Source organism: Neovison vison, chromosome 8 (assembly GCF_020171115.1).
Source record: "Neovison vison isolate M4711 chromosome 8, ASM_NN_V1, whole genome shotgun sequence".
NCBI lineage: Eukaryota > Metazoa > Chordata > Mammalia > Carnivora > Mustelidae > Neogale > Neogale vison.
In genome coordinates, this window is record NC_058098.1 from 18017481 (window position 1) to 18035955 (window position 18475).

Consider the following 18475-nt stretch of genomic DNA (forward strand, 5'->3'; position numbering starts at 1 on the left):
AATTCTGTATCTTTCTGTCAAAGTTACACATCTCATAGCTGTTCCCCATATTCTCTAGAATGTCCAGAGCAGCTCTTGATGGAGGGCATCCTTGTCTTTTTCCTGACTTTCTTAATAGGACTGCTTTGGACATTTCACTGTAAGATTTGACTTGGTTTCCAATGGATGTTACTAAGAGATGATAACTGCTTTAACCAGCTAAAGTACTTAGTTCCACTTTTGACTTTGCAAATTAAGGGAAATACAGAACATAGAAAACTCAGGAGATAACAGAAAATATATCAGGTATTAAATAATATTAAGTACCTGGGAGAATTTATCTTAAAGAAGTATAAGGCAGTAGGATGATTTCATTATCCTCAAGTACAGGTAGGGCCTGTGCTGGCCAGTTAAATCTTCCAGATCATCTCTGAGAATGGAGAAATGGTCTGATGCTCTGAGCATGTGGCTGGGGCGGAACATACCGCCAGGTGTTCCTATATACTCTGAGGGCGACCCTGTGTAGACAAGCACTGTACTCTGGAGCCTGGAGACAAGCTCCCTTCCTCCTGCGACGTCCCTCCGGCGCCCTCTACTGGCCAAGCTTAACGTCGTGCTCTATGGAGGAGAAACGCTCCAAGAGCTCGGTCTCTTCTCACAGAGCAGGTACTGAAGGGTGAGTTTGGAGTTGAGAGGCAGTGTATTGATAGCTAGTACCAAAGCCAGTCACACTTACTATATAATTCCAATGTAGTTCCGCTTTTATAAGGTATAGAAACAAGGAAACTCTACTGTTAGAAGTCAGGCTAGTGGTTAACCTTGGAGGAAAGTAGTAGTGACCAGAAAAGAGCATGGAGGGACCTTCCGTGGTAATAGTGTGCTTTTTCCGATGTGGACGCTGGTTGTGTGGGTGTGTTCAGTTTGCGCAGGGTGCTGGTTTTTTTGTTTTTGCGTTTAGTTTAGTTTAGCATTTTAGTGCATATTCTGCTTCAATAGAAGTTAAAATGTGCTATAGTTTGATTCTAAAAGTGAAAGCTTAAAAGGAAGATCCAGTCTAGAAAAGGGGAAATACAAAATAATCCTGCGTATCTCACTCTTTTGTTATTTTTAAAAACTGATTTGAGGGTTGTACATCTCTCTTTCTTTAAAAAAAAAAAAAAAAAAGATTTTATTTATTTATTTATCTGAGAGAGAGAGAGCACCAGCAGGAGAGAGGCAGAGGGACAAGCAGACTCCCCGCAGAGCAGGGAGCCATGTGGACTCAGGGTTCAGTCCCGCGACTCTGGGATCATGACCTGAGCAGAAGCAGACACAACTCACTGAGCCCCCCAGGCACCCCGAGAGTTGTACATCTTGAAGTCGAAAACCAGGTGTCTAATTCATTCAGCAAAAATATTCATTGCCAGGCCACCTTTCTTTTCATTTGGGATCAAATTGTTAATAGCTGAGGCCACCTGTAGAGTAACTTCTACTTCCTTTTGTTGCCATTCTTCTTACCAAGTCTTTGAACAGCAGCTTCTTATTTTTTTTTTAATGTTTCAGATACAGTGTAAATAAAATATCACTGTTGTTCTCTGTAGACATTATCTTTGCTTTTATCTTTGTCATGATATGCCCTTCCTCTCACAGCCGCTGACAGATCACCGGCCCCCCTTTTTCCTGGCTGAGAGATTTGGAAGCCCACCATGGTAACTTCCATGCGGGGGTTAATGACAGTGGAAACAGTAGATGGTTGGTTCAGGAATTGGTGGTGATAGGACAGACTCGGGGCGGTGGGGGGGTTTAAAAGCTCTAAAAAGGCAGCTTAGTACTATGGTTTGTTCAGGAGTCAGTTTGGGTGCAGAAGGAAAGGAATCCACAAGTTGAGAGTCGAACCTGGGTCTAGGAGGTGGATATGGAATCTAGATAGGAGTTGTATTCCCAGAAAGCGAAGGTGGCTAAGAAACTGGCATTACCCTGTGGATAGAACTTAGTGGAGCTGGCTGTTTAAAGCCCAGTTGTTATTAAATCAAATTGAAGTGAATAGTGGTAATGGAATTAGTATTACCGACTTTTCTCTAGGGAGCTTGGTATCTCCACATTGATAGGATAGGAGGTTGTTTTCATGCTTTGAATGGCTGGTTGTACTCTCACTAGTGAGGCTTTGACCAGGGTAAGAGTCGCCACAAACATGTAACACAGAAGGCTGAGAACCTAGAGTGATTGATTCCCTTGCATAAATTGTTTCCTTATATTTCTTGACCTTAAGTCATTTGAGGGTAAAGGGGAAAAAAATAGTGTGACTGGTAAAACTAGCCAATGGGCCTTTCATTAAAAAATCCAGTACATGTATTTACCCAATCTATATATAGGTATTTACTGTATCATAGGCCCTGTCTTAGGTTCCGGGGACTCAAATGTGAATCCGATGCAGTCCCTAGGCCCTCTGGAGGATCATTGTTTTCTGTTACTCTCTTTAAGGGCTGCCTTTATTCTACTTGTCTGTGACATACAGCTTTGTTACCAACTCTTTTAGGATTCTTTTGAGCCTTTGAGATCTGATACTTGGATTTCATATCCAGGCAAATGAGTTTCCTGACATTTATTTACTTAATTTTATTACTAGTCTGGGCTTATACTGTACCACTAATAAAGGGCTTCATTTGCAAATTTGGCATCTTAAGGAAATGGGGCCCGCGATTGAAGACATGAATCTCATTGTGCACATGTACTCCAGAGTGGCAGTTTGGAAATTTTCTGTCCTCCAGACTGGTCATCTGTATGTAGAACAGTCTGAAAACACATCAATACAGCTGGTACTCAGTGCTGAGGGTAGAAGGGAGCATCGGAATGGCAGTGCAAACGTAATGTAATAGAAGCATGAAATGATGGGTGTTAAGAAGTTTATATCTCAAAAACGTTGTCCTTTGATCTGAGAATGGATACTGTTTGCCGAGTAAACTAACAGGCTTTTCTGTGTGGTTTTCTTGCTCATTCAATCATGATTCTAACATCTTAGACCAGTCTTCCTAAAACAGTACCACTGAGTGTTACTTACAGGTAAGTAATTACTTAGGTGTTAGGTGTTAGAAGTCAGTAGTTTTAACAGTACGGATGTTTGCTAATACATTGATTTAAAATAGGTGACTACATCGGATTACCAATCTGTAGTCAGGTGAACCACGCCTAATGGAGATGGTGTCAACAGCTGTCAGTCAGTTGGCTTACATGTGCCTAAGGTGGTTTCTTGACTGTTCAGCTTACTGCCTGCAGTTTCCGTTCTTTGCGCCCTCCTGCCAGGTTCAGAGAACCAGGGCATTTTATTGACGAGAGCTTTCTGTTGCCTGCCACCCACCTCGCCATTAGGCAGTGTTGTCCGTGCGTGCTTTTGCAAGAACTGTTTACGTACGTGTCAGTAACACAGCATCTTGCTTTCTGTATAGCCCTGCAGACTGCTTCTGCATTTATCACAGCTCTCTCTTCCTTTTGAGGGGGGCGTTGGGGATGGGGGACTCGAGGGTGGAAGAGGTTTGGAGAACTGTTTCATCTTTTGAAAAATTCATAAAATTCTCAATTTTATTGAATTCTTAGACCCTAAGGGAAGGGCAGGACGTGCCGGAGTTGAACCGGTTTTAGGTACTGAAGTCGGGGTGGACTTGGTCAGGTTGCTGCCTCTTCCTGGTTTTGCAGCCGGCGAGCACACGGAGGATGTGCAAGTTAGGTGTCAGGATTTTTACCTTAAAACTGGAACGTAAGGAAGTTTGTGTCAGATTTATAATCCATTATTTGTATTGTCTTTATATGACAGAGAAAAGCTCTTTGGAAACATGTTGGCTCTTTATTTTACTTGAACACAACGGAGTTGTAGAAGTAGTGGGAGAGCCCATCTTTTTAGTGTTAGGAATTCCAAAATGTAGGTGATGGGGATGTTTACAGGTTGTAGATTGGTTTACTCTTGGACTGGCTCCTCTGTTTCCCATAGAATAAAGAAAGCTTAGCCTGGATGATCATAAATATGTAATTTTCTTTTATTATTTATCCCAAAGTAGAAACTCTGCTGAGGATCGTCTGTATTATAATTCTGTTAACGTGTTTACTTTGTTTCCCTGCTGTCTTGGATAGCTATCAGATAGGCTTTATTCCTTACTATAAATTACTCCAAAGTAATTTTGTGTAACAGTTCAGAATTCAGATGGAAGGTGTTATGAAAATAGATAAAGAATTTAAACAATTACTTACAGTTATATATCCCTGAAGATTTTATCTGTGTTTATGGTAAGAATTACTTCATGAAATATTTTCTTCCCTTGTATGTAATGTTATCTGAAGGGTCCATCCATCTTCTCTAAAAACGTGCTTAATCGGTCTTCTTGACAGATAGTTTTATCAAGCTGTTTTAATTGCTTCCTCTTCACTGGTGGATGGATCAAAACCGCCCTCTGTTGTAGCCTGCTTTTTTTTTTTTCCCTTGCTGCCATGTGGGGCTTTCCTTTTTTCCTTTTCTCCTCTTCCAGACTGTTGTACTTTATCTATGGAATATCCATGTAACCTCTGCCCACTCTCTGAGTACCCCAAATAGAACATCTCCAAATCCTGACCTCTCACTTTTGCTATTTTCATTTGCTTTTCATTTGCTCAAGGCAGCTCGATGTAGTGCTGAGAGCTGAATCGGAATCCTGGAAATCCAGTTCTCATGCTTTGGAATAATTGTGAGCGGTTGGGCAATCACACTCCTCTGACCCTTCCTTTCCTTATCTTAAGATAAAAGGATTGCTTTGCCTAAGCTTTTGCCTAAGTTCCTTCAAACTTAGCCTGTCCAAAGTAGAACTCATCCCTGTCCTCTCCCAAAAGGTGGTTTTTGTTCCTATTCTGCAAATGAAGAAACTGAGACCCAGGGAGATTGAATAAATTGCATAAATCATACCATCCTTGTGTTCAGAACTTAAATATCTTCACTCCCCGGTCTACGGGTATTACTCTTTTCCCACAAAAAGGCATAAAGTGTGAGGAGTCAAAAGATCTTATGTTACTTGGTGAGGCCCGTTGAGAGTGCATATGGAGTATTATTTCTTAAGCCCTTTGTTTTCCCCCAAAAGGTTATAGCTTGCGTTTTCGGGGCTCTGAACCTTGAGCTGTACTTTCAGGAGATTGGTTTCTTCAATCCTGTGTTCACTGGTGGGATCATTCCTGATCTGGGTCAGTTGACATGATGGCATATGGTCTAATAATAAACAGTAATGATAAACAATGATAAACTAACTTCGCAGTACGATATTTGATACAGCTCTGGTAGGGCCTGGCTTTCTTCTACTACTTACCTTAATGGTGATCTGTATCAAGCAAGTTGATTTTTGTCACAGGATTAGGAATTAAAATGATTTTCTCTGATTGAAGAGAGCATTTTGAGATAAGTCAGTGATTCAGAGAAAACAATGAAGGTTTTTTCCAAAAAATTAATCAATTAATTAATTAATTTTACAATGGAGGGTTTTTTTTTTAATTTTTTTAAAGATTTTATTTATTTGACAGAGATCACAACTAGGCAGAGAGGCAGGCAGAGAGAGAAGGGGGAAGCAGGCTCCCCGCTGAGCAGAGAGCCCGATGTGGGGCTCGATCCCAGGACCCTGGGGTCATGACCTGAGCAGAAGGCAGAGGCTTAACTCACTGAGCCACCCAGGCGCCTTACAATGCAGGTTTTAAAATGAGATACTTACTGGGGTGCCTGGGTGGCTTAGCTGGGTAAGTGTCTGACTCTTGGTTTCAGCTCAGGTCGTGTTCACCAGATCGAGCCCCCTGTCGGGCTTCTCTGTCAGGGTGGAGTTGGCTGGAGATTTCTGTCTCCCTCCCCCTCTGCACCTCCTCTCTTTCTCCCCATCGCCCCTGCCCCTGTGTTGCACCCACGCTCTCTCTCTGTCTCTCTCTCAAATAAAATCTAAAAAAAACACATAAAATGAGTTACACAGAATTTTCTTAGCACAATATACTTCATGGCTTAGCTGTGAATTAGATATTGATTTAATAAATAATGGTGATAATAAGTATATTGGGAAGCTAAGACTTCCATCTTCCTTAACAAGAGGTTATCTGTTTTTGTAAGTAAAGTTTTATTGGCACGCAGCCAGACCCATTCATTTGCATATTGTCTGTGGCTATTTTCATGGCAGAATTGAGTTGTTGCAACAGAGATCACATCCTATGACCTGCAGAGCATAAATGATTTATCATCTGGCCTTTATAAAGATATTTGCCACCTTGTATTCCTCAGGAAGAAGTCAGTAGAATAGTGTTTAAACTATATTTTTTAAAGATTTATTTATGTATTTATTTGAGAGAGAAGAGAGAGAGAGAGAGAACATGAGCCGGGGGGAGAAAGACTCTGAAACAGACTGAGTGCTGAGCCTGACCGGGCTGGGTCTCACTACCAGAACGGAAATCAGGAGCCAGAGGCTTAACCAACTGAGCCACCCATGCACTCCTAAAATAATGTTTAAAACTGGAAAAATCGGGGAACCTGGGTGGTTCAGTCTGTCAAGCATCTGTCTTCAGCTTGGGTCATGATCCCAGGGTCCTGAGACCGGACCCCACATCAGCCTTCCTGCTCAGTGGGGAGGCTGCTTCTCCCTCTCCCGCTCCTCCTGCTTGTGCGCTCTCTCTCTTTGAAGGAAAAATCTCTAAAAATAAATAAATAAATTTGGAAAATATCTAATAGCAGTATCAGCGTATTTTGCAGAAATATTACGGAAAAGAGTAGGAGGAATGACTATAGATCAAATGGTTTCTAGTGGGAAGAGTAAATCAGGAATGGGGATGAGTGAAGTAGGGGAATACTACCTTTTTTTTTTTTTTTAAAGATTTTATTTATTTGGTAGAGAGTGAGCTACTGAGAGAGCACAAGCTGGGGGAGTGGCAGAGGGAGAGGGAGAAGCAGGCTCCTCACTGAGCAGGGAGCCTGAGGTGGGGCCCCATCCCAGAACCCTGGGATCATAACCTCAGCTGAAGACAGACGCTTACCCAACTAAGCCACCCAGGCACCCCAGATTTTTTATTTTCTTTTTTTGAAATAATTTTTTTAAAAGATTTTTATTTATTCAGCGGAGAGCACAAGTAGGCAGAGCAGCAGGCAGAGGGAGAGGGAGAAGCAGGCTCTCCACTGAGCAGAGAGTCTGACGTGGGGCTCAATCTCAGGCCTCTGGGATCATGACCTGAACCAAAGGCAGACGCCCAACCGACTGAGCCACCCAGGTGCCCCAGATTTTTTATTTTCAAGTAATCTCTACACCCAAAGTGGGACTTGAGTTTACAACCCTGAGATCAAAAGTCACATGTTTTACCCCCTAAGCCAACTGATTCTACAGGAATACTTTGTGTGTTAAGCTTTAGATTATTGAGTTCTTTTTTAAAAAGATTTTGTTTATCTATTTTAGAGAGAGTGTGCCTGCACAGGTGATGGGAGGAATAGGGGGGAGAGAGAGACAGAATCTCAAGCAGACCCCTATTCAGTGTGGAGCCCAACACGAGGCCTTGAGATCACGACCTGAGCTGAAACCAAGAGTGGGACGCTTAACCCACTGAGCCACCCAGGTGACCCTAGATATTGAATTCTTAAGCTAAGTGCTTGTATTACTTTGAGGAAGTATGAATGAAGATTACTGAGAAATTTGATTGGACTAGGAGAATAGAATAAACAGGAAAGGGGAAAAAGAGCCGACCAGTTACGGTGAGGAAAACGGGACTCAGAGCCTTTTCTTTAGTTTTCCCATTTACTGACTTACTCATTCCACACATAATCATTCCAAAGTCCAGATATGAAGCTTGGTATGACAGAACAGAGTTCCTTCCCCGAGGGTGCTTAGGCACTTAACAGCTGATGCACCGGCAGACAGGGAAAACGGGAAGAGATGGTATCATGGTGATAGAGTTACTGTAATTATTAGTGCTTTTCACAGGATGTTTTCAGGGCTTAGGGAAGTTAGGTCAGACGTGACACCAGAGCGGAGTTTTGAAGGATGAGACTGGAGAGGAAAGGCAGTGGAAGGATTTTCCAGATGGAGACGGAAGCCCAGCCTGGACAAAGATCTGAGCCAGCGGGGCTGGTTTCAGAACGTGCAAACGTTCAGAAGAGTTGGGTGAATGCAGGAAGGTAATGTCAGAGCAGGAGACCAGGACCAGGGGCCTGATTGCTTATGCAGGGCCCTTCACTGTGGGGAATTTGTATTTCTGCAGGCACTACAGAGATACAATCTAATTTTCTTTACACTTTAGGAAAACGTACTCTTGGTGCAATGAGGGATGGGATGAGGGTAGGAGGCATGAAGGATAAAGGCACTTAGGAGGCTATTTCAAGTTTAAAAAAAAAAAAAAGGCCCCAAAAGAGTGGGAATAAATTAAAGTGACCTGGGGAAGAACCAAGGGACTCGGGAATTTTGAAGGAATTGGGGAAAGGGAAGGAGTTAAGGATGACTGAATTCTGGGCTGGGTGGCAGGTTGTGGGACATTAGCTTCTGATGAGGGAGCATAGGAGCAGGCGTGTATGTGTGCAAAGGTAGTACGGAGTTTGATTTGGAAAAAGATGTGAGTTTTTTGTTTCATCTGTTGAACGCCTAATTGGAACTGGCCAGGATATGGTTGGCTTTGTCCACTTGGAAGACGGAGGAAGGCTTGGATTTGGGAGGGCACAGTGGTCATGGTGCAGAGAGAGGAAGTTTAGGAGCTGAGTAGAGAACTCAGCAGGCCCCAGGGCTAGTAACAGTGTTACACCCTGGGGACACTGACATTTAATAGGCTTTATAATAGGAGAAGACTCTGGAGGAAGCTGAGCTTTGGAAGCCTGCAATTAGAGGAAAATCAGCAGAGCATGCTCTCCAAGAAACCAGTGAGATGAGAATTTTAAGAGGGGGAAATGGCCCATGGTTTAAAATGCTGCAAGACAGAATAGCGTCTAAAAATGCCCATTGGATCTGGCTCCTAGGGAGTCATTGCTGAGAGCGGCTTAGGGAAGTAATAGGGGAAGAAGAGAAAATACAGGTGGGTGAGGGCTGGTTAGCATAGTTACTACTCCAGAATCAAGTTTAACCTGCCTCTTTGTGGAGGAGAGAACTGGAGAGAGAGAGGTTCAGTGATAAGGAGCAGAAATGATTCTTCCGTCAGCAAATGTTTATGGAGCACCTGTTGTGAGCCCGGAGCTTGCTGTTCAGACTCAGAGTACAGCAGGAACAAAACAGGGCTGATCACGTTTGTGTGCGTGTGCACGTGTCTCATGGGTAAGACATTTCTAATCAACTAGACGTAATGTCAGCCAGTAACTGACAAGTGCCAGAAAGAAGCGTACAAAGATAGAGAGTCAGGGGTGAGGGCAGTGGAGTGGTTAGGGGGGACATCACTGACGTTTGAGGAGAGAGACCTCAATGAAATGAGGAAGGACCGACTGCGCAGGAGTGCAGAGTCTGAGGTCAGGCTGCGAAGTGGGAGAGCTTGGGCCCAAGTATTGATGGAAGGGTTAGTTGTCCTCGAGAGAGAGCCACCTTCCTCTGATGCTGGAGGGAAGCCCGTAAGGGCAAGCAACACCAGTGTCTGCTGTGGAGTTCGTGTTCACCGTGTGACAGACACTAGAGATTCTCATCCCTGTTAATTCTCCTGAATCCCTAAGAGGTAAGGATTGTCACCATTGTACAGGTGACACAATAAAACCGGAAGAGCTTTTACCTGGCTCATCATTTACACTACTTTTTGGCACTTCACACTCTTGCTGTTGTCCTCCTGTAGATTGCTCCAAGCCTAGCGACAGACAATAAACTTACACAGTTTGTGGAGGGTGCCAGAGTTGTGAAGTGAGAAGTTGAGGGGTCTCACCCATTGGACCCTTTTTGTGGTCTAGGATGTCTGTCAGGCACTCTGGTAAGGGATCCTTGAACAGGGCTCTAAGGAAGGGGGCATGACCCAAGACCTGTCTGCCCTTTTCATAAAGTCACCCCAGGTGAGTTGTTGCCCATGTTCTGTTCCTTTCCCTTCTAAAATCCCCACCCTGTAATCGTGTGGGGTCATCTTATCTGCGCCTATGGGCGTCAGAGCGGTTCTTAGGGACCAGACTTCGGGCTGAGGGTGAGCATAGATAGATGGTAAAAATACATATTCACTGTGGAAACTCAGAGGTGTGCCTGATTTTTAAAATCGCTTCCCAGGTACTCTTTGCTCCAAAGGGCCTGATAGAGTTCAAGGCCTGGGAGCCTGTTGACAGCAAAGGGCCTTGTTCTCCCTGCGGCCAGACGTGTCTCGTGCTGCCCTTGTGAAGATGAAGGACCGTGGGAGCAGTGTACCGTCTGTGCACTTGTCTGCGTGTGTCAAACCCATGTTCTTGAAATGAAACAGACCCCCGGGACTGAGCGGGGATTGTTGGGATGGCAGAATTCTCAGGGTAGAGTAAATAGAGATAATTTCTGGATGAATGGTGGAATAGTGTGTACCTGATGTTTTATTTATTTTTCAAAGCGTCCATAACAGCACAGAGGAACTTCGAAAAGGCACAGGCGCGCTTGCAGGGTTTTTGGACTGGAGAGAGAGAAAGGAATAAAACGGAGGAGCTTTCAAAATGTTACTGCGGAAACCTGGCACCCATTTTTCTTAACAGAAGCATTGTTAGTTGAGTGAGTATAAGAAGGAACGGGAGTTTTTACATTTGCTTTTTACATTGTTAGCAGGTTGTCTCGTGGAGGTGATCAAAGGCGAGGCTCACACGAAAGCACTGCAGCGCAGTGAGGAAAGCCGGGTCCTTCCGGTTTTCTTCCAGTTCAGAAGGCCTACGCGTGATTTGCCTCCCTGTGGATGAATTTCCTGGTTTGCGCACGTAGTTGGGGGTTTCCGAGTTTGTCTGTATTCTCTCTCTAATTGAGTTGTGGGACCTGAAGGTACTTCGTTTTTTTATTGTGCCCAGAGGATCTGCTCGCCGCTCCAGAGTGAGGGCAGCACAGCCTCGGAAGCTGGGAAGCCACTTCTAGTGTTGTGTGGAAGGACACGCGTTGGCTTCTGTTTGTCCGTCCATTCCTGCTGCGTATAGCCTTGCAAAAAGATGGCATCGTTTTAGTTTTATATATTTTAAACGTGTGCCGCTCAAGGCAGGTAAAAAAGTAGAGGTAACTCGAGGTGGTGCTTTGTAAAGTATTAGATAGTGTTTGCAGAGCTAGAAGTCAGTAAATGCTTATTGAACAGCCGCTGATGTCGCTGACGATGTCTGCCATTTTGTAGGGGCGACGTGCTGGTGTGTGGCGGTCCATCGGGGCCTGTGAAGGGTGTCACAGTCGTCGCGTGAGGCTTGTCGGAGCTCGCGTCTAGGGACGAGAGCCATTGTTTGTTCTTAAAATAACCGCACTCGGATTTCACACCCGTGCTCGCTCGCCCTCTCGCAGAGGATGGCGTGGGGTTACCTGTGCAGCCTGATATGAGTAAAGGTGCCGGTAGTAGGATCTTGCCCGTGAACAGATTGGCGGCTGGGAGATTTGGGGAAGAGGCCGTCACCACCCCTTTTTTCCCAGGCTTTCTCTTTGTCGGGTGATCAGACTCAAGCCATACCTGGGTGAGCCCACCTCTTCCTCGTCTCTCCAGCTTGTTCTTCTCTTCCCTCTCTGGTGGGCTCGGGTCTGGTGATGACACAGGCCCGAGAGCCGGCCTTGTCACACATCCGGTGATGTCACAGGCCCGCCGGCTCTCGGGCCTGTGATCCTCGTGCCCCCGCCATTGCCCAGGCTCCGCTGTGATGGGCACGTTCACACTTCCCGCCTCCCTTGGCCTTCCTCCATGGCCCAGCTTTATTTCCTACTGGCTTATTTCGTGCCATGTATTCCTTAAAGTGGAATCGGCAGATAAAAGGACTCAACAGTTTATAGATCCAGTGGCACCTTGCCTGAGTGCTCCTCAGAAAGCTTGAAACAATTAGGGAAGTGCCATTAGCGATGATAAGTTGGACCTGTTTTCCACACGTTCCTGGCAATGCTGTGGCCCCGCTTTTGTGCATGCTAGTTAGTCCTACTTAATCAGAAACGGTTTCTTGATGGCTCTTCTGCAGTATACTTATTCTTTAGATGTTAAAAAAATAATTTTTATTGGCATTGGTGGGGTTTTCTGTAGTTTTTTAAATGACTGATTTTAATTTTGGGGGGCAGAATTTTGAGTGTTTATGTCCGATTATTGATAATACTCCTTTTTTTTTCTTTTTTTTAAGATTATATGTATTTATTTGACAGACAGAGACTCAGCGAGAACAGGAACACAAGCAGGGGGAGTGGGAGAGGGAGAAGCAGGCTTCCCACCGAGCTGGGAGCCCGACCTGAGCCGAAGGCAGACGTGTAACCGACTGAGCCACCCAGTCGCCCCTGTTCCTTTTTTATTAGCTGGAATTTATTTTTCCAGCTTCTTTCTTCATTTCAGAATTTCTGGCCATTTGTGATGGGTGAGAATGTTGATGATTTGAAGTTGACAACAGATAAAGGAGATAAACTTGTGCTAACATAATTTACCTAGAGCTGACTCCAGTACGATGAATATTAGGGGTAAAATTCTTTTAACTGCCCTGGTTAAGAGCACTTACCATTTCTCTGGATTTCATGATTTTCTTGAAATGAATGCTTGTTTTATCAAATGCTAATCCTCACAGCAGTTCTTAGAATCATCATTCTAACTTGACTTTCTCTTTCCCTGATTTGGCCGATTCTTCTCTGCCCTCTTCCCTTTCCCCCGATTCTGTCCACTTTGCAACTTGTTAGCTCCTTGGAAGCTGTGTTGTTCGGGAACAGCAATATCCTGATAGCATTTTATCATTCTTCCCTTTTTTTTTTTTTTTTAAAGATTTTAATTATTTATTTGACAGAGAGAGGGAGAGATCAGAGCAGAGCAGAAGGCAGAGAGAGGTGGGGGGAAGCAGGCTCTCTTTTGAGCCGAGAGCCCAATGTGGGGCTAGATCCCAGGACCCTGAGGTCATGACCTGAGCTGAAGGCAGAGGCTTAACCCACTGAGCCACCCAGGTGCCCCCTATGGTTCTTCTTACAGGAAATCCCTCTGACTTTTGGAGGAAAAAACCCAAGTGGACAGATGTTAAACTGATGAACTGTAATTGTGGCTCCAAGGATGCTTGGAATCACAGATCCTTCATTTTCCTCAGTTTGCATCAAACATCATGAACTCACTTAAAAAACAATCCCTCACACTTTAATCTTAAGTTCTGCCTACTGCCTACACATCATGCTCATTGGGATATAAGAAATAATTATGAACATAAGGATAATTATGTGCCTCCGGGATGGTTTCCTGAGGGAGTGGTGTTCTGTAGCTCTGTGGAACGTCCAGGAAATCAAAGTACACGATAAACACGAGGCAGTATCTGTATCTGCGCTAGAACTGGGAGCTGAAATTCTGGGATCCCTCCCTTGTTTGTATATGAAGAAGGTGAGAACTTGAGACCTGATGGACTGCTAGTTAGTGATTCAGGTAGCCCCAGATTCCAGATTTCTTAGACTCGGGTTCTTTCTGGTTCCTGGGATGTACCAAAGCACTTCTGGACCTCTAAAGCCAGGCTCTTAACTGCTGTGGTCCTCAAAAGTCATTTACAAAAAAAGTTCAGTGTCATCATGAGTGTTATGGTTGGGGCAGAGATGGGGGCTTAAATCTGGGTACAGTAAAATCAGTCATTTAAAACTACCAAATACTGGAATGGAACTTATTTTGTCAAATAACATATGTATGTGGTTTCAAACATCAGATAATACAAGGGGCATGTGACGACATGGCAGACTGACCGGTCCTGTCTCACACCAGCCTCCCTCTCTGGCCTTCAAGAAAACCACTTTGAAATCCTTTAGCTCTCTCTTTCTCTCTCTCTCTTTTTTTACAGTGTACATTCCTATTTCTTGATTTGTCAGTTGTGACATGTTTTATTGATTTCCTTCCAGAAGAAATGGGGACTTGTTTTTACGCCCCTCTTCCACTCCTCTCAGTATAGTCACATCATTATTTTAAGATTCCTCTTTTAGTTTACTTTGTAATTTAATATGCCAGCACCTCTTATAACTTATTTTACCTACAAAGATAGTTTCTTTTTGACTCCACCCATCTGAAGCAATAAATTAGGGTTCGGGTTAGGGTTAGATAGGGTTAGGACCATGGGGGTGGAGGGACACAACACCTGGGTGGCTCAGTCGGTTAAGCCTCTGCCTTTGATTCAGGTCACGATCTGGGATTGAGCCCCACATTGTGCTCCCTGCCTAGCAGGGAGCCTGCTTCTCCCTCTGGCACTTCCCTTGCGTGTTTCCTCTCTCCCTCTCTCTGTCAATTAAATAAGTAAAATCTTTAAAAGAAAAAAAAATACTCTAGGGGTGGCTATTGACTGTTGTTACACAATTGTAAATGTTCTGTAGAAGCAACCTCATTTTTATGTTTTCTAAATGTGTCACAGTTAATCCTGAGGTCACCTTAAATGTTTCATTTTGGATTTTACCGTAATCCTTGCCTTTTTTTTTTTTTTTAATCTTTTAGAGATACAAGTATCTTCCTTCAATAGATGATAATGAAAATACAAAAGAAAGAGAAGCAGGTAAGTGATCGTATATCTTTTTTTTTTTTTCAATCACGTATCTTTAGGTGAATGCACCCAGCCTACTACGCTCCCTGATGCTTCTTTATCCCCATATTACCCCGTACAGTTGCTGGCAGTTAGGGCTTAGCTCCTAGCCTCTGGCGGTTACCCTGCTGCTGCTTTTCCCCGTTCTCCACCTGGTCACTGAGAGCTGTGTTTTGAATGACTTAATTTTTACTTGTGCTCAGGTCAGCTCCATATGGGAATAAGTATAATGAAAACTAAGTCAAAATATTATTCAAATTAGCTATATGGAAGAGAAATTTTTTCTTCTCCTGGAACAGCTTTCTGAGATATGGTCAATTCTTCATAGTTTATATATCTATCTTTTTGGATGTTTGCTTAATCTAAAAGCATTCTCATTTAGAAAATTCATACTCATAATGACCTGTGAAAGTTTCCTCCTAGACAAAATAGTGAACTAATTAGAAGAATACGAACACCAGCTATTTGGCATTCGATTTCGTGAAAGGGGAGAATTGATAAAAACATTTGGCCAGCGTGACTCATTCTGCCAAAATCTTTTCCTGGTTGAAACTTCTGGTTCCCTATTCAGAGGAACCCAGAGACCCCAACCAGTGGGGCTCAGGGAGGAGTGCTTAGTCTCTTAGAAACAGACTGTCTCTCAAGGGCTGGTTTTCCTTTTTCAGAATTGAAGGACAGTCCGGTAACTGGGGATATCTGAACCCCTGGCCTTCACGGAGACTCTGTGCAAAGAGGTTGGTTGGTATCAGCCACTTTGCTCTCCGCTTCTGGGGAGCACTGACTAGTCAGATACAGGGTGACCTGGGGATATGGTTACAAGGATTACTCTCTGGTCTGTCCCAGTGGATAGGTCCTTGTGAAACCAAACCAAAACAAATGGTTTTAGGAGAAAATCGACACATCTGCTGCCAGTTCTCAACAGGAAGAGTGATGACTAAACACTGTCCCCCACACTGATTTCTTCCCGTCCTGGCTCTCGAGCGTCCTCATCTGGTAGACAAACACTACAGCAAGTGCCGTCCCATCTGCCAGGAGTTTTTTCTATGGAGATACTCAAACAGGTGTCGACTGGGTGAACAAAGATTTTCACTGCTGCTTTGCTTATAGCACAGAAATGGAAATGAATGTACGTTTCCACCAAACAAGGGGCTGTTTATATCACAGCATATCTACCTAGTGGAATATTACAGTTTCTGTTAAAAAGAACGCATTACTGAAGAGAACCCCAAGCCTTCAAAACTATCATCATTTATGATACATGGGCAGGTGTATGTTTCTTAAAACATTCTGCATATTTAATGTTTTAAACATTCTTTAAGATAATCTTTTGTTTCAGTTAAAACACTTTTTTTTTCTTTTTTTTTTTTAAGTAATCTCTACACTCAGCATGGGGCTTGAACTGATGACCTCTAGATCAAGAGTCTCAGGTTCAACCAACTGAGCCAGCCAGGCACCCCTCTCCCTAAGAAAACTCTTTACCAGAATTACACCAGCATGAATTTATGTTTCTTTCTCTTGAGATTTTACTGGTTCATATGAAGACCTTAGCCTGTCAGCCTGCTATCACACAGCCTCAGTTAGATTAGTTTTCATTTCGACTGTAGTATTGACCAGTGGGGCAGGATTTCTCCTTAAAAATTAGTATTAGCTATGGTAAAGGAGCAGGTTAATTCAGTGGAGTTACTTTCAGGAGGAATTGATTCTGCTTCTTTTCCAGGTGATAGACCATACTGATGACTGAACTACAGGGCGTGAAAATAGAAACTTAGGTTCATGCCAAAGCAGTCTCTAGGTACCGGGATTGAGCACATGTGTAGAGTTCAGTGCCTGACAAAAGATTTTGGTAGAAGGAGATTGAAACTGACTACCACATCACTGTGTGACTTTGGACAAGTTCAGCCTGTTTTCCTATCACTTAGATGGAAGCAGTCATACGTGCCTTCTAAGGTATTGGATTAAATAGGATGGCTTATCAAGTACTTGGCATTCAGTGTGTCAGTGGCAAGGAAATCATCCAGTAGAATGAGAAAATTAACCATCAGACTTTGTCCTTTCCCTTACCGTGTTTCTAAGGTGTTAGAAGTAACAGCAAATAAAATGTCCTCTCTTTAAAAAACTCTCATTCCTATCAATTCATTTTTCCTCTTCTCTGGAGGTGGAAAATGACACATTAAATGTGTTCTGATCTTGAAAAATCCTCATTTCCTTGTCCAAAATTTTATCAAGGTAAATTAAATGGGGATGAAAGATTTTACAAGTTAATCAGAACTTAGTAATAAATAATCATACTTCTTTGGAGTGCCTGGGTGGCTCAGTGGGTTAAAGCCTCTGCCTTCGGCTCAGGTCATGCCAGGGTCCTGGGATCAAGCCCCGCATCGGGCTCTCTGCTCAGTGGGGAGCCTGCTTCTTCCTCTCTCTCTGCCTGCCTCTCTGCCTACTTGTGGTCTCTGTCAAATAAATAAAGAAAATCTTTAATAAATAAATAATCATACTTCTTATTAACCAGAAAGGGCATACGGGAGTAGTGTGCCAAGGACAAAGGTTTAGAGATTGACTCTGTATTGTCTAAAGAAGTGTTGCAAGAAAAATAGAAGTTAATAAAATATTTAAAAATTAGTCACTCGGGCACTATAGTCTTTTATCTATATCAAAAATAAACTTCTTCTACTAAGAAATGTATACATTGTAATCCCCAAGAAAACCAGGCAGTATTAGGCAAAGAAACATTTTGCTAGAGGAATAAGATGTGCACTCCAATCACTGAAAACCCTTGCACCGCTACTGTTGTGGAGTAACTACTGCTTTGTAAGGGGAAGAGCTGTAGTTCATGTTAGCGGTAACAAACCTATGGTAAGGAAGTACTGATTGTTACTCATCCCAGCTCCTTGCATGGCACTGAGAGAAGTACAAGATATGGTTAATATCATTTGATATATGGTACGTGGTAAGTGGGGTTTTGGTGCCACATATTCGATGTAGAAGAAAGTTCGTGAGCACGAGTGCAACAGGAATAGGTATAGGATTAAAACTGGAGCCTGACCAGGAGGTTAACCTAGACTTGCAGTAGTTAGGAGAGAACCTTCTCTCCAGATCCCATGACCAAAAGTCAGATCCATAGAGCCCCTTATTCTGAGACTTCCAGAAAATGAAAAGGTGCAGCGGAAAGTGTTTTCTTCGGATATATGTTGGGAATCTCAACAACCTTCGGATTATTAGACCCTGTTTCCTTCTCTAGAGTGAATATGGATGTAATTTGTTCACTAAACAAATATTTGTTGAGTTTTTCCAGCAGTTAGTCATCAGAAAATATTTGAGGGTCTGTGTGGGGCCAGCTACAAAACTGACAGAAAGTTGGGTTTTCTTTTCTTACGGAAGTTTAGCCTGGTTACAAACAGGCAGTTACAGTAGAGGTGGCAGAAGACTCAGGGTTCTGCCGTGGGGATGGCAGAGTGATGCTGTGGATCTGGGGAGTGTGGAGGTTTGGGGCATGTCAGCCCCACCAGAGAATCTGAGAAGGTTTCCAAGAGATGGAGTCTTCTGGGTAGAGCCTGGCTTAGTCAGGTTGTTCCTGAGGATCCAGGAGGAAAGCTTGGGAGGGAAGAGAGTGGTATATGGTTGGGTTTGAGAAGGTGAAGCATATGAAAGTAAAGGAGAGAGTGGAAGGGCCTGGAGTGTGGAGTGCTAAACTTTGGGTGGTGACCAAAGATAAACTAAGATAAGAGGCATGCTGGATTGGGGTGCCTGGGTGGCTCAGTTGAGTAAGTACATATGAGTAAGCATATGACTCTTGATTTTGGTGCAGGCCATGGTCTCCAGGCTGTGAGATCAAGCCCTGAACTGGGCTCTGTGTTCAGTGTGGAGTCAACTTGGGATTCTCTTTCTCTCTCTTTCCTTCTGCCCCAAACCACCCCCCAC

At 43.6% G+C, this 18475-nt stretch overlaps 1 protein-coding gene across 4 annotated transcripts in view; it reads left to right on the plus strand.

The window, feature by feature from the left end:
* CHD6 (chromodomain helicase DNA binding protein 6) overlaps positions 1–18475 on the plus strand; it is a 193133-nt gene that overhangs the window by 35765 nt on the left and 138893 nt on the right. For 3 of the 4 annotated variants that reach the window (XM_044263020.1, XM_044263022.1, XM_044263023.1), the window contains one exon: positions 14476–14533. In XM_044263020.1, coding sequence (XP_044118955.1) covers positions 14501–14533 — 33 coding nt within the window. In that variant the 5' untranslated portion in view covers positions 14476–14500. Of the gene's footprint in view, positions 1–9545; positions 9607–14475; positions 14534–18475 lie in introns of those variants that run through there. The other variant, XM_044263024.1, reaches the window with a different exon arrangement.